The 22,462-nt window shown below is 40.6% G+C and overlaps 2 protein-coding genes across 4 annotated transcripts in view; both read left to right on the top strand.

The window, feature by feature from the left end:
* The window catches only part of CCDC47 (coiled-coil domain containing 47), a 44,034-nt gene extending 39,948 nt beyond the window's left edge, over positions 1-4,086 (top strand). For both annotated transcript variants that reach the window (XM_081343806.1, XM_081343807.1), the window contains exon 13: positions 2,027-4,086. In XM_081343806.1, coding sequence (XP_081199932.1) covers positions 2,027-2,107 — 81 coding nt within the window. In that variant the 3' untranslated portion in view covers positions 2,108-4,086. The remainder of the gene's footprint in view (positions 1-2,026) is intronic.
* Positions 4,087-12,091: 8,005 nt separating this feature from the next.
* The window catches only part of HDAC5 (histone deacetylase 5), a 172,859-nt gene continuing 162,488 nt past the window's right edge, over positions 12,092-22,462 (top strand). Inside the window, exons 1-3 of one of the 2 annotated variants that reach the window (XM_081344404.1) lie at positions 12,093-12,341; positions 19,452-19,519; positions 19,841-20,044. In XM_081344404.1, coding sequence (XP_081200530.1) covers positions 20,023-20,044 — 22 coding nt within the window. In that variant the 5' untranslated portion in view covers positions 12,093-12,341; positions 19,452-19,519; positions 19,841-20,022. Of the gene's footprint in view, positions 12,342-19,451; positions 19,520-19,840; positions 20,045-22,462 lie in introns of both variants that reach the window. The other variant, XM_081344405.1, reaches the window with a different exon arrangement.

A 22,462-nucleotide genomic window follows, 5' to 3' on the forward strand; every position in this document is an offset into this window, starting at 1 on the left:
ATCCTTTCTTTTGGCCAAAGTTGTTTTAGGCAAGTACTTTGTAAAGCCTGTAGTAGCTGAGTATTAAGTCTTCCTGGAAAAGGGTAGCAACAGACATTGTCACCTCGTCATATATCTGGAGAGGGAGAAAGACAGTTGTTTCATGGTTTGTTTGGAGGATACTATACTAATTCCTTTTCAAGCTTAAAGAGAATGAATTCTCTGCTTGTATTTTTGTTGTAAGATGCATTGCTTATAATCCTGCTTTATATGGATAAATTCTCTAGCTAAGTTCATATGTTAACTAAGCTACAGTCTGCAATAAGCTGTAATCACCTTGTTCACTCACAGAGTTAAATGACAAATCATGACTCAGAAACATTGTGTTTGACTTATATTGCCACATTAAGCCAAAACCCATCAAATCCCATTATTGTTAGCTCTGTTTAAGACCAGCATCTCTGTGTAGCAGAGTTCTAGTAGTAGCACCAAAGCCCTGTTTTGTAGCTTTCAATCAATCAGGGGATCGGTTAGGACCCTGAGCTTGTCGATCAGAAGATCGGCAGTTTGGCAGGTCGAATCCTGAGTGCCGCGTAGCAGAGTGAGCGCCTGTTACTCATCCCAGCTTCTGCCAACCTAGCAGTTCTAAAGCACGTAAAAAATGCAAGTAGAAAAATAGGGAAAACTACGGTGGGAAGGTAACAGCGTTCCGTGTGCCTTTGGCGTCTAGTCATGCCGGCCACATGACCACGGAGACGTCCTCGGACAAATGCTGGCTCTTCGGCTTTGAAACGGAGATGAGCACTGGCCCCTAGAGTTGGAAACGACTAGCACGCATGTGCGGGGGAACCTTTACCTTTACCTTTTAGGAAGTTATAAATTAATCCTCCCAAGGCCTGATACCTAATGGTACCTAATTCAGTGCTTGAATACTTCTATATTTACAAGAAGAGATCCATTTGGAAGCAGATCCATTTTTCACTGCATTGAAAGCATTAACTGAAAGAGATATTTTGAACACCCACATAGTTTCAATGTAGTAACTGCAGATTTTTGTGTGGAAGAGTAATTAGTATTTATCTCATAACAGTAAACAATCTGCTACATTTCCTTGGTGTCTTTGACTTTGCTCTACAATCAAATCTTCTTATGGGGGGGTGAGTCCTTACCCCCCGTGGATAGGGCTCGCAACTTGGGAGTCCTCCTAGATTCACGACTTACTTTGGAAGATCATATAGTGGCCGTGACTAGGGGGGCTTTCGCCCAGGTTCGCCTGGTGCACCAGTTGCGGACCTATCTGGACCGGGATGCCCTGTGTACGGTCACTCATGCGCTCATGACCTCTCGCCTGGACTACTGCAATGCTCTCTACATGGGGCTTCCCTTGAAGACCACTCGGAGGCTCCAACTGGTACAGAATGCAGCCGCGAGAGTTGTCTTGGGAGTTTCCCGGTACTCCCATGTTACACCTTTGCTCCGTGAGCTGCATTGGTTACCAGTTGTCTTCCGGGTGAGGTTCAAGGTTTTGGTTATGATCTTTAAGTCCTTACATGGCATGGGTCCGGGATACCTCGAGGACCACCTGCTGCCGGCGTCAACTCCCCTCCGCCCTGTGCGTGCCCACAGAGAGGGTCTCCTCAGGGTGCCTCCGGTCAGGGAATGTCGACTGGTGGCCCCCAGGGGGAGGGCCTTCTCTGTGGGTGCTCCGGCACCATGGAACCAACTGCCGGTTGAGCTCCGGATGGCATCGGACCTTCGCTCCTTCTGCCGCGGGCTGAAGACCCACTTCTTTGAACTAGCTGGTCTGGCCTGATGGGGAGGGGTTTTTTTTAACGGGTTTTTTACTATTTTAGTGTCATTGTATTTTAATTGGGCATTGGTTTAATTTCTTTTTAATTTTTGTACTGTTATTTATTTATATATGCCCTGTTAACCGCCCTGAGTCCTTTGGGAGAAGGGCGGTATAGAAATTGAATAAACCTGAACCTGAACCTGAACCTGAAACACAGAATCCAATAATTACACAAACTCAATTTCTTTCCTATAGGAGGCTGCCTTGCGTCGTGAACAGAAAAAACTTGAAAAGAAGCAAATGAAAATGAAACAGATCAAGGTGAAAGCCATGTGAAAAACTTATTTGGAAGAAATGTCTTTTTGGTGCCAACCATAGAGTTGCAATTTGCTGCCTACAATGAGCTGATTATAGTCCTGACCTTAATCATTGGCCACTTAAGAACCACTTTTGATAATAATTGATGTTGCTCAAGGGATTATTACCGAAAGATTTCTGCCTCCATCTGTATATTTGGCAAAGTTGTTCTTAACTCTATTGGTTTTAACACAACTTTTAAAATGTGTTTATGTACTGAATTGCTTCAACCATGAACCCCCAAAACAGCAAAATTATACTTAAGTTACCAGCAAAATAAATGTATTTTAATCCACATTTGGATTGCAATTGTGAACCTAGTTCAATCCTCTTTAATGACCAGGACAGCTAATAATAAATATTTTAACGGTGCAGCCCATTTTGATTTTATATAACATTCAGATGTGTATATAGAGAGCTTTGCTATTGTCTTCCATATTAGATTTTTTCCCTACTTGCTTTGGATGGAGTTCTAGAAATTTGCAACATTCTTTCAGGTGCTTTGATTAAATACATGATGTGTATGAGTGTACACACACTTAGATACACATACACATAAATTGTATGCACATAGGTACTCTCACACACAGATGTATGCACACAGGTACACAAACACACACAATTTCTTAGAATGTACCAACAATGCATAAGCACTTTGATTATATTTAGAAAAGTGGCCAAAATAGAGAGAAACTAATAATCAATCCTTCATATTAAGAAAAAAAAACTGGTTCTTTCACAGTTGGTGCAAACAGCACTCTTGACATCTAATAGTTACACATGAAATATATGTGAATTTCATGCTATTTGTAATAGTAAAGTGCTAAACCAGTATTATTAACAGTTTTTCAAACTATTATGCTGAGAATTCTAGAAAAACTGAATATGTGTTTGAGATAAGCAGAAATAAATTACAAGATAGCAATTTCAGTGGTAAATGTGCATGCAGATAAGCATCTCTTTTATATCTGCTGTCAATATGTGAACAACTGGGGAATGGCATGTAAAAGTATTTGCCTTAGGGTTGATGATTATTAATATAATTAATTTAAAACAATGTAAACGCTACCTATTAGGTTGACCTGACACAGAATTTGGGGCACATCGGTGTGTCCTTTTGCAAATTCCTGCATGGTAAATGGAAATCCTTGTTGGATCAGTCATATGATTCCTCATACATTACCCAGTTGTTGAAAATCATTTATCTTCCACATAACTGACTTCTTTGGATTCTTTTTCTCTATATAGGTTTATTGTATTTTCTATTTATGCATATAAATCATGCTTGCTGATTTGGAACAGGGTGTATGCACTATTTTTTTTCTTTTTTTAGACAGATGCCTAGATGTTTTAAGAGCTTTCTTTAGATTTTAATATGCTTTTCTGATATTCCTCCAGTACTTCTCTGTGTCTCTGTAGCTGCTAACTATGTAAAGTTGACAAGGAACCAGGGTCTGAATAACTGTGCAATTCACTTCCCCCTACCCCCAGGTAGAAGCCTATTAGAGGATTATATCTATTCAACATTATTTACTAATTGTATATACTGGGGAAATTAGAATCTGGAGCGTCTCCCACTTTGCAGTCTTATGGAATTGCTGCATTTTATAAATGCTCAAGATGGCATTTGACCATTTCTGTATAATGGATTCTTTTTACAGTGAGTTTAATGAGAAGAAACTTGAGGGTTAAGCTTTTTGAATTTTCTTGATTATGCTTTTATCACTGATGCAATAACATTAAGCTGCTCTTTAAAACAGCATGTGCAAAAAGTCATTTGTCAGAGCATGAACATGCATAGGTTCTTTTTGAATGCAATCTACAACCCAAAAGATATTTGTGATTTTTATATAACTATCATTTATGATATTTTACATCAGAAATGGCAATGCTATGTGGGATATATTTTAAACTATTTTGTCAATAGATATTATACCAATTGAATAAAGTTTTGTTTCACAGAGGTCCTTTTGTAATAGAAGTGTTTAAAAGCTTGTTATGTAATTTAAAAAAGGTAAAGGTTCCCCCGCACATGCGTGCTAGTCGTTTCCAACTCAAGGGGCCGGTGCTCATCTCCATTTCAAAGCCGAAGAGCCAACGCTTGTCCGAGGACGTCTCCGTGGTCATGTGGCCGGCATGACTAAACACCAAAGGCGCACGGAACGCTGTTACCTTCCCACCATAGTGGTCCCTATTTTTCTACTTGCATTTTTACGTGCTTTCGAACTGCTAGGTTGGCAGAAGCTGGGACGAGTAACAGGCACTCACTCTGCTATGCGGCACTCGTAATGTAATGTAATTTAATTAATGTAATTTAATTAATGTAATTTAATTAATTTAATTCAATTATTTAATTTAATTTAATTAATTTAATTTAAGTAATGCTAATAAGAGAAGGGAAGACAATATTACTGAGCTCTCAAAAAAGGAGGTTTCAAGTCTGCTAAATTTTGTAAGACACTTATAAAATCACGTAAGAGAGACAAGACAACTAAAACCAAAAACATGTTTTTCTCCATAGTTTTATTATTAGGATCTTTCTCTTGGTTCATTCCTTTATTTATTAATTAATCTTCCTCTGCAAAGAAGAACCTTATGCACATAGAAAAAAATCAATGCTAAACGGGAATGAAGCATATCAGCCTTTTGTCTCTTCACATAAGTTAAAGTAATCTGCAAATCATCAGAGGTATTTCTTATTTAATGTGTGTGTGTGTTCATATCTCTAGATAATAGTGCGACTTCTGAAGAATTTGCCATTTAAAAGAAAGTGATGAAAGCGAGACAATATGAAAAAAATGGAATATGGTTAGGCAATGTAGTACCTTTATCAATGACCTCTTAGATAAGTTGGTACTTCATAAGTACCCTGTTCTACCTGAATTATTAATTCTTTTAGTAAAACATAGTAGGTGGCAAGTTAGCATACTGCAAGAAAAAAAATGACATCACTTTTATTGCACTGTTCTTCTGAACCCCTTAGTTCCATAGGCTCTTTTTAAAAATAGATACAGACAGACAGAAAATAAAGTGAGTAGCTGCAGCCCCATGCTTTGTTTAGAAGTATACCACCCATTTGGAAAAATATGGGAATGGTGGGGAACTTCCTGAGGAACCAGAAGAAATACAGGAGAAAGTAGCCTCATCATGTCACATTTCAGGAATATGAGTGGCTTGGCAGCCGATATTCTCAAATTTCCACAATTGTCCACCCATCCTGAAAAATGGTCTATGTCTGGGTTACAACCTCTCTTACATAATTAAAGGGAAAGCATTGGTTTTCCAATATGATTTCTACTTCATTGAATCTCAGACTTTGATCAATTCCAAGGCAATAGCTGGGTTCAAAAATTATACAAAAACCAAACCAAATAAGTCACATTATTACTTAATATAATATATGAATGAAGTTGGAATATAGAAATAGCTGTGATATTTGATGATGAAAAAAATATATTCTAGGTGCCAAGTGGGCTTTTTAATCCTAAATAGTAACTTGGATGCACCAGTAACTTTTAAAAGATAAATCAATACACAAGATACTTGACATTATTGAATCTGCATTAGGAAAGTCAGTTTCAGGCAAAAGAGAGAGAAAATAAGTCTTAGTTCACAAATTAAAGCCAAACTAACCACATATTATGATTAATATTCTGTTTGGGTAATCAAGTGTCTGTTCAGAATAGTGATAAAACATTTTAGGAACTCTGAGCCAACTAACTACACAATCTGTGATCATGTCATTGTTCCAGAGATACTTCCATATCTAAACAGGGAAACAGAATGACCATGGATGGGCAAAAAAGCAATGGGCAGCAGAAGCAACTTCCAATTTCCCATAGACATTCCTTGTAGGAATCTGACAGGGAAGGAAAGTCAGTTGGAAATGATCACATGACTGTGGCTGACTGGAAGTATGGCAGCATTGAAGCAGGCACAGCTTTGCCAAATTTCAATCCCACTGGAGTCCTGGATTTTGTATCCTATAAGTTTGTCCATTTAAGGTACCTTGACTGAAAAAACATGTTGCCTTATGATCCAGCATTTCACATAAGTGAAACAGACATGAAACTTAGTAGTATATAGATGCCTTTCAGTTTCTTCAGGGAATAAGAACACTACTAGATAACAAAGGGGTATAAATGAGGAAACCTTAAAAAGTTGGTCTAAAGTGAATATGCTAATATAAAGCACTTGATTTTGTCCAAGCTTGCTGTCATAATGATGGATGGTAAATAGTTTTCAAAGTATCATTTACCATCTCTCTGAATCTAAGGTCTACTTGGAAATATTTTTCATTCTGGCAGATATGGATGGACCTGCAAATGTGAATTCAGGTAAGGAATGCTATCCCTATGGTGGCTGTGGTGATTATCATTATTATTTAATTTGCACACTGCCCAATTCTCAAGTGCTTTAAGGTATATTGTAAAAAAGTTTGCAATCTTTATTCTCTTTGAAGTATAAGCAAATTTCTATTTGACTTTTCACTCACTAGAGGCAACCTTGGACCTCCAGATATCATGGAGATAAAAACCACAATTTTCCCTGAAAAGATTTTAGTGGAACTTCCCATAATTTTCGGTTGACAGCTTTGTTCTAAAGGAATGTAGTGATTTGTGTCTAAATATCAATTGCTCATAATATGGGAGCAATTTGGCTGTTGGCAAACTCACCAAACTGCAAACTAAGCACATTTTAAACCTGAAAAACTAAGCCATCATTGTACTCTATTCATGCAACACACTAATTAATAGTTTATTTAGTCATTGTTTATTGAATAATTTCACACAAATATCGGACCTCCAATACTTAAAATTTGAAACATAACATTTCTTCAATCCTTCGCAGACTACCTCTGACAACATTGCAGCCCCTCAGGGATCCACAGACCATAGGTTGAAACCATTGTTCTAATACATTTAATTATATATAATGCATTAAGCAAGAAACAAGCAAATAATATTTTGAAGTAACATGTAAAGACTAAAACGAGTTCAAATTTACAATTGATATCAACAAAGATTGCCCAAAAGCTGATGTCCTATCATACACAGTTCATGTTTATATAGTAGAATAGGCTTTCTGAATTGCATTACTTATAACCCTAAATTCTGAAAGATTGGGTTATAAAAACAGCAATTTGACTAGCACTAAGGAATATGAACATTTTCTAAAACTTAACAAAAAATCTAGATTGTGATTAAGCATGGTGTGATTAAACAGCTATTATAATTAATGTATAGTTTAATGTGTTCATTAGATCACAGGAGTTCATTAAGAATGCATGGTCTGTATAGTCAATTGTATGCTGCTAAAAGAATTTGATAACTATGCTTTCCAACATACTAGTCAATTTTTTTCCTTTAGTAGCTCAGGTGTCTCAAAACTTTTTTTTACACATACACTTAAATATAAGTGTATGTGTAAATAAATACAAGTACAATGTAACATTGTACTTGTAAGTTTTAACTTTTTCTAACCCCATTTTTAATATGTCCTTCTATTGATATGTTATTGTTATGTTGATGTAAACTGCCCACTTAGATGACATGGCCATATAAAAATGTAATTGTTAAAATAAATATCTAGCCCTAAGAAATCACCAAGAAATATATATCCTGTGTAAGATATAATAATGTTGCTGTTTTAGGATTCAGAAGTCCTTGACTTACAACAGGCCCCTGAGCTCAGGCTAGTATACTTTAATGCCAGATCCGCTGTGAACAAGGCTCCCCTCGTTCGTGACCTGATCGAGGAGGAATGCGTGGACCTGGCATGCATTACGGAAACCTGGTTGGGCTCAGAGGGAGGTTTGCCCTCCAGGTTTCCGTGTGCTTCACCGGCCGCGGGCTCAGGGCAGGGGCGATGGGGTGGCGGTGGTTATACGGGAGACCTTATGTCCACGAGAGGCCACTGTCGTACAGATAGCCGGGAGTGAGTCACTCCTCCTGAGGTGTGGCCCTGGGGTTCAGTTGGGCTTGTTGCTAACATACCTGGCACCCAGCTGTGTGGCAACAGCCCTGCCCGAGCTTCTCAATGCCCTCTCAGGGTTGGCGGTTGAGTTTCCCAGACTTATAGTTCTGGGCGACTTTAACCTGCCTTCCCTGGGAGGGCCGTCAGAGTTGGCTCGTGAGTTCATGGCCTCCATGATGGCCATGGACCTGACCCAAGTAATTCAGGGTCTGACTCATGGAGGGGGTCACACTCTCGACCTTGTCTTTTTATCTGGACAGTGGTTTGATGATCTGGGAGGGGGCTTGCCAACTATTGTCCCCCTGTCATGGTCTGATCATTAGCTCCTGCGGTTGGTCTTCCACTATGCCACCCCTCGCCGCTGGGCTGCGGAGCCGACCAGGTGGTTCCGCCCCAGGTGCCTAATGGATCCGGAATGGTTCCAGACGGTGCTAGGATCTATACCTATCTCCCTCACTCACAGCCCGGCCAATGCCTTGCTGGATGCCTGGGAAAGGGCGGCCACCAAGGTGCTCGACCGTGTTGTACCCTTGCGACCCCTGACCTGGCGCAGATCCCGGTGGGCTCCATGGTTTTCCATGGAGCTCCGGGAGATGAAGTGTCGGAGACAGGGCCTAGAGAGCTGTTGGAGATCCAGCCGGTCTGAATCTGATTGCGGTTAAGAACCTCTACGAGGTCTTATCTCACGGCGATGGTGGCGGCGCTGCCCTCATCGCGTCCGCAGATAATCACCCGGCCGCCCTGTTCAGGGTGACTCGCTCCCTCCTTAATCAGGAGGTGAGGGAGGAGCCCTTGCAGGGGCGGGCCGAGGAGTTTAGCCAGCATCTGATGGATAAAATCGCTCAGATTCAGGCCGGTTTGGATTCTGACTGGGCAGAGACTGACGGGGGGGGGAGTCGAGCGGTCTTGGGAATGTTATCTGGAATGAATTCGATCCTGTGACCCCGGAAGAGGTGAACAGGATCATGAGGAGACTGAGTTCCACCAAGTGTTTATTGGACCCGTGCCCCTCCTGGTTTGTGTATACAGCTCAGGAGGGGACACGAGGCTGGTTCCAGGCAGTAATAACTGCTTCTTTGAGGGAGGGTACCTTCCCTGCCGCCTTGAAGGAGGTGGTGGTGAGGCCTCTCCTCAAGAAGACTTCCCTGGACCCGGCTATTTTGAACAACTATTGTCCGGTCTTCAACCTTCGCTTTCTTGCGAAGGTTGTTGAGAGCATGGTGGCGCATCAGCTCCCTCTGTTCCTGGAGGAAGCTGATTATCTGGACCCGTACCAATCGGGCTTTAGGCCCGGGTACAGCATGGAGACGGCATTGGTCGCGCTGATGAATGATCTCTGGCGGGCTTGGGACAGGGGTTGTTCTCCTGTCCTAGTCCTATTAGACCTCTCAGCGGCTTTTCATACCATTGACCATGGTATCCTACTGCAGCGTCTCAGGGGGTTGGGAGTGGGTGGCACTGTTCTACAGTGGTTCTCCTACCTCCTGGGCCGCTCGCAGTCAGTGTTGACGGGAGGGCAGAGGTCCGCCCCGAGGCCTCTTGTTTGTGGAGTCCCTCAGGTGTCGGTCTTCTCTCCCCTATTGTTCAACATCTATATGAAGCCGCTGGGTGAGCTCATTCGTGGTTCTGGGGTGGGGTATCATCAATACGCTGATGATACCCAGCTTTTTCTTTCCACCCCAAACCAACCCAGTGATGCCCTCGACGTGATGTCCCGTTCCCTGGAGGCAGTCCGGGTTTGGATGGGGAGAAACAGGCTTCGACTCAATCCCGCCAAGACTGAGTGGCTGTGCATACCGGCATCTCGGATCAACCAGTCTATTCCATCGCTAACTATGGAGGGTGAGGTGTTACCCCCTGTAGATAGGGCCCGCAACTTGGGCGTCCTCCTGGACTCGTGGCTCAGTTTGGAAGATCATATAGGAGCCATGGCCAGGGGGGCTTTTGCCCAGGTTTGCCTGGTGCGCGAGTTGCAGCCCTATCTGGACCAAGATGCCCTACGCACAGTCCCTCATGCGCTTGTGACCTCCCGGATAGACTACTGCAATGCTCTCTACATGGGGCTACCCCTGAGGACCACTCGGAGGCTTCAGCTGGTGCAGAATGCAGCCGTGCGAATTGTGATGGGGGTCTCCTAATACTCCCATGTAACGTCTCTTCTCCGCGAGCTGCATTGGCTTCCAGTTGCCCTCCGGGTGAGATTCAAGGTGCTGGTGATGACCTATAAAGCCCTAAATGGCATGGGTCCGGATTATCTTAGGGAGCACCTGCTGCCAGCATCCACTTCCCATTGTCCAGTGCACTCCCACAGGGAGGGCCTCCTCAGGGTCCTGCCGGTCAGGGAGTGCCGGCGGGTGATCCCCAGGGGGAAAGCGTTCTCGGTGGGCGCGCCTGCCCTATGGAATCAACTGCCTGTGGAACTTTGGATCACCCCCGACCTTCGCTCGTTTCGCCGGGACCTAAAAACCTGGCTATTTGAGTTAGCCGGCCTGGACTGAGGGGTTTTAAAGTTTTAAATTTTAAATTTTAAACTCTTTTGGGGCTATTAGGTTCAAGGTGTTAGTGATGACTTACAAAGCCCTACATGGCATGGGTCCGGATTACCTACGGCAACACCTGAGGCCGGCGTCAACTTCCCTCCGTCCAGTGCGCTCCCACAGAGAGGGCCTCCTCAGGGTGCCTCCGATCAAAGAATGTCGATTGGTGGCCCCCAGGGGGAGAGCGTTCTCTGTGGGCGCGCCAGACCTATGGAACCGATGGGATGGGGTTGGGTTTTATAAATCGGTTTTAACTTTTTAATGTGTACTAATTTATTTACAAGCATTGCTGTTTAATTACTTTTTAATTTTTGTATCCTGTTTTTTATTATGTATTGCCCTGTTCACCGCCCTGAGTCCTTCGGGAGAAGGGCGGTATACAAATTAAATTGATAATAATAATAATAATAATAATAATAATAATAATAATAATAATAATAATAATAATAATAATAATAATAATAATAATAATAATAATAATAATTTTATTTTAATTTGTACATTGCACTGTTTTAATTTGCCCTGTAAACCGCCCTGAGTCCCTCAGGAAAAGGGTGGTATATAAATCGAAACAAACAAATAAATAAATAAATAAATTGAGCCTAACATTTCTGTTGCTAAGCAAAACAGTTGATAATTGTGTCCCATTTTATGATGTTTTTTTGCCACAGTTGTTAAGTAAATCAGTGCAGTTATTAACATGGTTATGTGAATCTGGCTTCCCCATTAATTTTGCTTGTCAGAGGGTCACAGGACCCTGGGACACAGCAACCATCATAATTGTGATCATGTGTCCAAGGGGATGCTGCCATTGTCATGTTAAAAGCAGTTATTAAGCCACTTTTTCAATGGTGATGTATCTTCAAATGGTTTCAAGTTGAGAACTACCTATGCTCAAAACTGGGTTCATATGTTGGAGGACAGTTTGCCTAACCATGGCTTGTTGAGCAAGCCATAACTGGCAGAATTAGCATATTATTCAAACCTTTTCAGTCAGTTTTGCAGCCTTAAATGGCAAGGTTGATTTAACAGACTAAGCAAAAGGGAAACAAACCCCATTAAGGGTTTAACCTGCTGTGTGAGCATTGTCAAGTTTTGCTGCTTGAAGCTGCTGCTTCTCTTTTATATGGTCAGATCAACCCTGGTCATTTCTTGCATGAAAAGCAAAGATATTCAGACCGTCCTAGTTTTCATCTGAGATCAGTGCTTGGAGGCATCTCTTTTTGGGGTAAAAAAAGATAAAGAAACCCACTATTTCGAGAACTATTTCTCAGCGGACCCTTTAACTGCAGGCAAACAAGCAGGTACAGACACCACCCCTCCCTAAAGCTTGCCAACTCACGGAGTAAGCGGCGAGGGAGCGAGGCTATTTATAGAGCGATGGAAGATCACGTGATTTCGAATGACGTCACTAAATGTTGTTGTTAGTGTTTGGCGGCGGTAGCGGCGGGCGAGCAAAGCCAGCTGCAAAGATGGAGGAGAAGAGGAAAAGGAGGAGGTGGTTGTGGTTATGAAGGGTTGCCGCGGCAGGACAGCCGGTTATAGTTTTCTTGTTGGAGAAGGGAGGGGGGGTCAGGAAGAAATCGATCTGGGGTAGGCCGGGCCCAGTAATTGCAGCTTCCCATTCTGCACGCACATCTGCAAGGAAAGCAGCCGCAGCAGCAGCAGGAACGCGCCATTTTCCCCCGATCTTCTTCCAGGTAAAGAAAGAGAGCGGGATGGCTGAAGCGTGTCGGCGGAAAGCTTGGGGTTGGTGTTCCCCACGGCGCGTGCTAGCTTGCTTGCTTGCTGTTGCTGCTGCTGCTGCTGCTGCCGCCGCCCGGCCTGCCGGTGGCTTGAACGCTGGAGGTTCCGCAGCTGCTTGCCAAAGAAAGGATCTGAAACTGCAGAGCGGCGCACGGGGAATGGGGGGGGGGGGTGGAGGCGGTGGCGGGATCCGCGCCTGGCTAGGATCTCCGGTGGGCCTGAGGCTTTGCCTAAAGACGTGGCTGTGCGAGCCAGGTGGAAAGGGTGGAAATGGAGAGGCTGAAGTGCACCCGTCAGAAAACTAACGGGCCGCTTGCGGGGCGATCGTGTTGTCCAACGCGTAGAGCACACAGTCCAGGGTGGAGTTGGGGTGTTGCTTCACAAGGACACTCCGCCTTCCACTCTGTCATTGAAGATTGTGGCTCGCTTCTCTTTGATGGAGCAGTCCGAAAGGGGCCAAAAAAACCCCCCCAAAACCTGGTGCTGTTGATAAACTCCTGGACTACAACTTCCACCATTGGAAGAAGGATCTAGCGAATACTTGACTGGGAATGTTGGGCTTTGTAGTCTGACATATCAGTAGAATTCCAGATCGGAGAAGAGTAGGGAAAGCCTCGGATGTGGGGCTGCGCCTGTAACAATGGAAGACTTCTTGGCTCTAGTGCCAGAAATGGGTACGATTTAGAAGACAGACAAAAAGAATAGATTTGAGCCTTTTTCAAAACACAGAAACTGCCCCTGTTAGTTGCTGTGATCAGTTCAGTGTTACTCTTCTGAAGGGGTGGATGTTTTACTCTGATCTCTTCCCGTTTTTTTGTGCATTCTTCCACTAGTTCAGTGGTTTTTATTTCTATATTTCAACATTTTTAACTTGGTTCTGGAAATTCTTTTCCAAATCTGTCTTGTGCAATTTGTATGAAATTGCTAAAGCAACAGTAAGTAAGAATAAAAAAAGGCCTTTAAGTATCATTGTTTCAAATTTTGTGGCATAATGTATTGACTTACTCTAAACCCCTTTTCATTCTTTGTTTGGGGTTTCCTTGTGCAATTTTTCTGACCTTTGTGGCAGTAACAAGAACACGTAGTTTGAAGGTTGATTGTGCAAAAAATAATGTTCCTGCTGATGCAGACATCACAGTATATGTTTGTATCATGTAGAAAAATAAAGTGAAGGTAAGAGGAAAATAAATATGGGCAAAAGAACCGTCAAGGCTCCCCTCCCCTTTTATTTGCATTTTTGTTTTTTACTACTTTGAACCTTGACAAAGCTTTTCTGCAATCTGGGAATTGTTCTTTCCTATAGCATGCCTTGGAATGTAAATGACTAAGACTTAATGAATACCATGTTGATAAATTGTGGGAATATTATTCTGCTGCAGGGCAAAAGCAGGAGTTTTGTGGTATTTTAAAACTAAGATATATTATGACATATATTTTTATGACCTAACAGTCATTTGATTAGATACAGTATCAAGTTAGTAGAAACAAAATGGGACAAAGGGCAAAACCAAAAAGGTTAAAAAAAATGCAGTGTTAATTACCGTAGTAATGTTGAGACATGGTTAGATCTAGAATGTGGTGCAAATACTTTACTGTACATGCAGTGGTGGGATTCAGCCGATTTGCACCACTTCGGCAGAACCGGTAGCTAATTTTTTGTTGCCCAGGCCCAGAATGGACTTCCGGAAGCAGCATCCACATAGAGAACCGGTTGTTCACATATTTGAATCCCACCATTGTGTACATGTTTCCCACTTGGAATAGAATATTATTTTATTTGGGCAGTTCAGCTGGCAATTACTTTCTTTTGATGAAATTTTGAATAATTTTTCATTGGATAGATGCATACCACATTTATGATGGCTACATTTTTTTATTTGTAGGCAAAAACCAAATGCATAATTCCCAGAAAACTTGTTTGTCTCTTAAATAAGATATATCAGCTTCTTGTTCTCTCATGCTATGTTCAGAAGAAGTAGAAAAGACAGCAATACAAGAGTAATCAATTATAGGTAGTACTTGACTTACAACCACAACTGAGCCCAAAATGTATGTTGTTAAGTGAGACATTTGTTAAGTAAATTTTGCCCCATTTTACAACATTTCATGCTACAGTTGTTAAGTAAATCACTGCAGATGTTAAGTTAGTAACATGGTTGTTAAAGGAATCTGGCTTCCCCATTGATTTTGCTTGTTGAAAAATTGTAAAAGGTGATCACATGACCCTGGGACACAGCAACGGTCAAAAGTGTGAAGCAGTTGCCAAGCATCTGAACTTTGATCACATGATCATGGGGATGCAACAAAGATAGTAAGTGTGAAAAATGGTCAAAAGTTACTTTTTTCACTGCAGTTGTAACTGAACGATTACTAAATGAACTGTTGTAAATCAAGGACTACCTGTATATGGACTGCTGAGTTTGCAGGTCTTTATATTAGTCTTAAGAACATCTTTCTAGCCATCTTAAGAACTGAAGGAAGTCATATATCCTTCCTCTACCTATTTTTTGTATAACTGCAAAACAACTTAAAATGGTACTGAAGTATTAATATGCAAAACTGCCTGCAAAAACAGCTACACTGTCTCTAATCTTCTAAAGATAATATTTATAAGCTTCATCACCTGATTTTTGAGATGCATGTGATTAAAAGTTCTCAAATACATTTTGGGTTATTTTTGTTATAGCTATTTATCATCATGCCTTGATAGCACAATTGTTTCATATTCATCTGTGTTCCCACCACCTTGCAAAAATAGATTCCATGGCAATGTGTGCATATGTATGGTTATATGGGAAATAAGCAGAGTTTAATTGCTGAGGCTGAATTTGTATTTGGGCTTCATTTCTTGGGAGAGTAAAATCAGAGAATTTATTTACTTCCCTTTCAGGGTCTTCTTTCCCAGTTGGTAGAATGATAACAAAAAGCAACAGTAAATGGTACAATAGTTGCACTGATTTTTTTAAATCAAAGTTTAACTATAGCTGTTCCTTTAATCCATTTCTCAGTTCTAGAGCAACAAATCAGAGCTATGCATTGCTGAACAACATGATTTCACAATTAATGAAAGCAGAAGGGCTATTTAAATGAACAATCCTCATAGTTAACCAAACACTGTCTTGTAGCTCCTGGATTCCAGAAAGGTCTCTGTTTGTAAAAGGTAACGAGAAGTAGCAGACCAAAAAAAGCCCACAACAACACTAAACAACCTATGACCTGTTAGGTAAATCCTTTCAAAGATATTTACTTAAAGAGAAAAACAGAATGAACACAGATAGGTAAAAAAGCAGTGGAGTGGGAGGAGCTTCTGACTTCCTGCTGACTTCCCCATTGACATTGCTTATTGGAAGCTGATAGAAATCATTCCACAGCTCACCCATGAAACTACTTGTTGGCGGAAGTGGAACAAAGAGAGCCATTGACCAGCTTTGTTCTCCATCCAGGATATCTCCATGGGAGGGTGACTGAGGTGCAGCATTGGTCAGGAAGGTGCATAGGTGTGCACAAGAAGTGCTGCAGAGGCGGGAAAGGTCTATGGAGCTGGGCAAGTGGCTGGCACAATGCAAGTGCAGAGGGGCTGGGGAGGCTATGAGGTTGAGAGAGCTAGAACAATTTTCAGTCTTTTCTGTCAGCTTCTCCATTGCCAACACCCCCTGCCAGCTTTCCATAAGTAAAGATTTTGCTTGTGGGTAGCTCGTAGGGAGCATCAGCAATCATTATTGAGTTTACACTTCCTACTGGCTTATCCATTGACTTGTGGAAAGTTGGCAAGGAACACTGTAATGACAACCAGTTAACTATGATTGATCACAGCAGCACAGTGGTGCTGAAGGAACTACAGCTTTCCTAACTTTCATTACCAAGAAGTAATATGTCTCAGCATTTGGTACGTTAGCCCCTTTAAGGCATAATGATTCAATAATTGTTGCCCTATGATGCAGTTGAAGGTTACAAATAGGCTAGTAGACAGAGTTTTAGTGGTATATAGATAGAATGGATAAGCTCTTACACACTTACATGGCTACCCACAAATGCCTTTTGTGCTTCATAAAGAGCTTATTTTTGTCTCTTGTTTTATAACCTAAAAGTGTAGGACACTGACCTCACTTGTTTTCATCAATTTGTCATGGAATATTTTAACAGTTCAGAGGACATTTTTGGAGACAGATATAATTGTTCTCTTGGCAGTTCTTGATCATGGAAGTTATGTCCTGATTCTTGGTACTTTTAAACAGACATACTTTGATTTTTCTCTTAGTCTCTAGCATATCATTGTTTTAGTCCACCCTAGCATGATGTTACACTTCTGTATAGCTGTGCTTTCCAGTGGACTGTATGTGCTTCATTAGTCTCAGTATTCATTCAGTAGGTTGTTACGGTTATTAGGCATTACTAGAATGGGTAATTTGCTATAGCCAAGTCTGCAAACAGATTATATTTCATTCAAACATGGATTCTCTCCAGTTCAGTTACTCCATATTTTTTGTCTATCCAAAATACCCTACCAACAATACGTGGTTATTTTATTTAAGTGCAGTTTTGTTTTGGAATGGGCTGACAGGCAACAGTTGCCTACAGCAGTGGCCCCCAACCTTTTGGGCACCAGGGACTGGTTTTGTGAACAGAGATTTTTCCATGGAGCAGAGGGTGGCATGGTTTTGCATGCCGCCTGCATCCCGTGGGCAGGGCTTCGCTTGTTTGCGTGGCCTGTTTTTGGTATGCCGTGGCCCAGTGCCGATCCACAGACTGGGGGTTGGGAAGCCCTGGCCACAGAATATAGTGGAGAATGTGTGGAAAGTGCTTCTGTACTACCTCATGGAATCTGGTTTTGATAGTTTTGTCTTATCTACCTTGTCAAGATATGAAGAAACTTCACCTAGAACTGAGTGATAAATCCTTGAGGTTAGCGGGTCTCTTTGCTCTTCTCTAGTAGGTGACTATCTGAAGCACCTGCCGAGAAGGCACCTTGATCAAGCACACTTGTACTCTACTACCACTCTACTACCCATATAGAGCTAAATATTATGTTTCTGATTGACATATGTAACATGCCATGCTTTGGGAACCTCACGGGGCACTTAAGAATATGACTTGTTGGACAGGAAATACCTGGTTCACAATGATGGTCTTTCTCGCTGAATGACCATAGGCGAATCACTGTTACTTTAACCTCTTCCATCCTTCACTGCTATGTGTAATGCAAAGAAAACAATGTTGACTGTTACAAAGCTGTTGAACAGGATTACCAGAAATATCATGTTCTGAAATTGGGAACATATCACGTGTGGAGAACTTTGAGTTTTCAATTAGATGACCTTAGTTTTTTTCCTAACACCACTTAAAATTTCATCTCCAAATTTCTACTTTGACTCACTTCTTCCAGTAAGAAAAAAAAGATCTGTTCCTTACAGCAGAGGTCACTGGACGTTGCTTGGATACTATAAATCAAACATCCCCCCAATAAATACTAGAAGTAGTGAAATACTATCATCTGTAGACTTACTTTTTCCCCAAATATTCTTAGAAATGGGTAGGACAATTATGTTTAAATTTCTGTTGCTAAGCAATACAACTGTTAAGTGAGATTTGCACTATTTTACAACCTTTCTTGCCAAGTTCTTAAGTGAATCACTGGAGTTACATTAGTAACAGAGTTGTTAACGAGAAACTGGCTTCCCCAATGACTGTGCTCATCAGAAGATTGCAAAAGGTAGTCACATGATCCTGGGAGGATGCACAAGTACATGCCAGTTGCCAAGTGCCCAAATTTTATCACGTGACAATAGGAATGTTGCAATGGTCATAAATGTGAAAACTGATCATAAGATTTTTCAGTGCCATTGTAAATTCAAGCTGTCACTAAATGGTTGTAATTAGAGGATTCTCTGTATTAGCATTTGTCCTAGAAATACATACCAGTTTTGATTTTCACTGTCTCAATGCTTCAGAGGGAAAACAAATCCCTCACTAGTCTTATCTTTTTCTGTAAGAAGGTCAGAGGTATCCTCAACTTAAAATTATTTGCTTAGTGACTGTTCAGAGTTATAATGGCACTGGAAAAAGTGACATGTCCATATTTCACATTTTATGACCATTACAGCATCCCCATGGTCATGTGATCAAAATTTGGACACTTGGCAACTGGCATGTATTTATGATGGTTGTAGTGCCCGACATCATGTGCTCAACTTTTAAGACTTTCTGACAAGCAAAATCATTGGAGAAGCCAGATTGACTTTAAGAAGTTTGTTACTAATTTAATACTGCAGTGATTCACTTAACAACTGTGGCACAAAAGATTGTAAAATGAGGCAAAGCTCACTTAACAATTGTCTCACTTAGCAACAGAAATTGGACTTAATTGTGGCTAACCTGAACTCAATGCCTGAATATGACATTTGACACTTTCATTGAGCCATCTCCTTGCCTTTATGTATTCATATTATATATTACAAACAAATTGCTGAACTGGAAAGTTAAACCAAAAGCTTTGATTTTTCCCCTTCCTTGCTTGCCACCAATGATGAAACTGCTGCTGTGCTGACTGAGAACCTGAAGGAATGGTGACTTGATACTGTTGTGAACTGCACAGAAGAACACGTAGTTTATTGTAAATAAGCTTAATAGCCAAAACCTTGAGTAATAACATTGGCATGCAGGAATTAAAGCTCTGTGATTTAGCCTATCAGGGTAATAGTAGCCTTGACCGTGTCTGCTGCACATGCTATGCTGTGGGTATCAGTTCATTCATAACTTATTTATTGTATACTCCTTGCGTTTATGTATGAGCGAGTAAAACAGTTGATCACTTGTTTCTGTGGCATGTGTGAGTTTGTATGTGCACGCAGTGTCTAAAATAAACTTGTAGGAGAAAAGCATAGATTCATTTTTTTCTAGGTGTCTAATCCCTATTGTGTAGTGTGCTTGTGAAATGGGTAAATGTTCTCTCTGTATTTAATCCTTTGACTCTACAGTCTGTATATTAGCTATAACCTGACTTGGACTCACTGTCTTGAACTGTCTGCTCTGCATTTGATAAAAACAGTTTTTCTCTTTTGCCTTAGATTCTCTGATTTTATCAAGGACTGTTTTCAGCCGATCAGTGAATCCATGAGAGAAAATTCAAACTGAGGTAAAATAGTCAGATACATAAACAACATCTGTAAGGAATGAAGAGACTTGTGGCTAGTTAGCCAAATATACTGTGATAGAAAGGTGCTGACTGGCAATGTTGTGTTCGTGTTGAAAGGAGCATGTAACAACAACCTATCATTGTTCTCTACAAATGTGATGGTGAGCAAGATTAAATAAACTGTTTTGAAATGGGCTCATTCTATATTGTCTGTTAACTTCTTTTGCAGTACAGGTTGATCCTGACCAGTTGTTCTTTTTCTGTTAGGCTAAGAAATGGAATATTAATCTTTCCTTTCCCCCCCTTTTTTTTCCCTCCAAGGGCTCCCAAGAAGGATTTCCTTTTGTCTTCAAGGGATGTCCCTACAGAATTGGCTAAACAGCATTTGACCTTTCTAACTACCAATCCCCATCCTTAAGTGAAGGCTACCTTAGATCCAGCTCTGAAAACTACGGCCTCCTTCCTGATTTGTCATCAATCAGCCACTTACTAAGAAGGAAAACATGAGTTCCAAGAATGAATCAGGTAAGTAAAAATCAGGCAAAAGTGACTGAAAAAGTAAGGCAGCTGGGTAGTTTTCTTGGGTTTTGTCAGTTTGGAACAAGGAGATGTATGGCTTTGGGCTGGTGAAGATGTGGCTATTTCTGATTCTGTTAATGAAAGTCAGAGATTCACTTGGGAATTTGCATCTCTTTATACTTTGCAGTAATTTAATTGATAGTGTATTTCAAACTATCTATTGTTGCTACAGTTCACCGAGGAGTAACTACTGCAATCTCTCCTTGGTTTGTTATAATTAGTAAGAGAGATTGAAAGTTTCTAAGCAAGCCCTTTACATACATGCGCGCATGCACACACACACACACACACACACACACACACACACACACATTGACATGCAATCCAGGAAAAAATTAAATACACCAATGATTTTTTTTCAGAATAATTCAAAGTAATCTCTTGTGGTTAAGTATGAATGATACATATGTGCTACAAATACGTATATTAGTGGTGAATCAGAGGTAAACTGCTGATGTGGAAACAGCCTCATGATACTGGAGTGCAGGCAGTCCTTGGCTTATGACTACAATTGGGATCAGACTTTCTGTTGCTAAGCAATATAGTTGTTAAGTAAGTCATGCCTGACTTTACAAGGTTTTTGGTCAAGCTTGCTTGTTAAGCAAATCACTATAAGTGAATTTATTTATTTATTTATTTATTATTGGGACTTATATGCCGCCCTATCTCCCGAAGGACTCAGGGTGGCTAACAACAATAACATACAATAAATACAGAAGTTAAAATAAAAATAAAAATTAAAGGCCCCTGTACAATAAATTACAATTAAAATAAATTAAAAATTAGAGTTAAAAATTAAAAACATAATTACATGGTCATTAAGTGAATCTGGCTTCCCCCATTGATTTTGCTTGTCGGAAGCCAGTTGTGAAGGTTACAAGGCAAACACATGACCCTAACATGACTGCCACCATTGTAAATAAACACTGGTTGCCACATGACACTGGGGACTGCTGTGATGGTTGTAAGTATGAGTACCCATTGTAAGTCACTTTTTTCAGTGCAGTTTTAATTCTGAATAGTAGATAAATAATGGTTGTAAGTTGAGAACTACCTGTATGGTGAAGAGTAAAGAAAAGTGTTACTTCTGTGTCTGCTTGATTCCCACTACATTGTATATCATATACAATATATAGAACAGGATTGCAGTTGCCTTACCTTGCATAAAACATTTTGTTAATTCAGTGCCCCCTGGAGATGCTGGGGAGATTCATGGCTGTTTGGGAAGCATGGCTGTTTGGGAAATTATGGTCCTAATAAATTTGGTTGAGATCATTTGGGGAAGGCTGTCTGATTTTTACATGCATTTTGTTTTCATTTCTCATTTCCTAATTGCTTTTCAGTTTTAGATAAAACCATCCTTTCCCATATACATTCTTTATAATATGCTATCACCATTTGTGGAAGAGAATTGCATCTGATGATTGAGTGAATCTCTCAAGCTTACAGCACTTGTGTATTTTAACACTTTTTGAAATTGTTGAGATGCAGAGTAAAGCTTTTTCAGAATTGTAGAGATGGACAGATTTATATGGAATAAGTTGCTCTTTAGGCATCCCATCCTCTAACTGTTTTTCTCATACCAGCACTTTGAATTTAATCTGAAAAAAATATTAGTGATCATTCCTCTTGTCCTGTATAAATATGTACAGTACTTGCTTATTTGGACATCTGTCATGATCTCATGTTTTGGGTTTTCCAACTATGAAATGACATTTTTCTACTTTTATATTGATTTTTAAATTGGTTTTGCCCTGTATGCAAATGATATACTTTCGGAATGGATGTGGATGTATTAAATATTTGATTGACTTATAACTTGTTGAATCTTTCCCGAGAAGATTAAAGTTTGTTTTCTTCCTTCCTTCCTTCCTTCCTTCCTTCCTTCCTTCCTTCCTTCCTTCCTTCCTTCCTTCCTTCCTTCCTTCCTTCCTTTTATTAATTTTATAAATAACTCAAGATGACAAATATACCTAATATTCCTTTCTCCTATTTTTCCCATCACAACAACCATGTGAAGTGAGTTGGGCGGAAAAAAGAGTGACTGACCCAAAGTCACTCAGCTGACTTTAATGCCTAAAGGTGGGATTTGGACTCACAAAGTCTGATGTTTTCTATCCTAATCCCTTAACCACCAAGTTAATCTACTTCTTTATGCTTTCTTAGCTCAGTGTGCTTTATCTTCTGGAAGTGACAGAAGATATATATCTTCATGAGACAGACTAATGTAATCTAGCTCTTGATGGCTTTTCTAATTGGGAAACTCTGTAACAATACATAACAAAGCTTGCTATTTGGTTTTAGCGTATAGTTCTTAGTCAAACATGAATTGCAAATAGTCCTGTTTGGGGAAAAGAAGAAATA

Source organism: Vipera berus (genome assembly GCF_964194415.1).
Source record: "Vipera berus genome assembly, chromosome: Z".
Classification (NCBI taxonomy): domain Eukaryota; kingdom Metazoa; phylum Chordata; class Lepidosauria; order Squamata; family Viperidae; genus Vipera; species Vipera berus.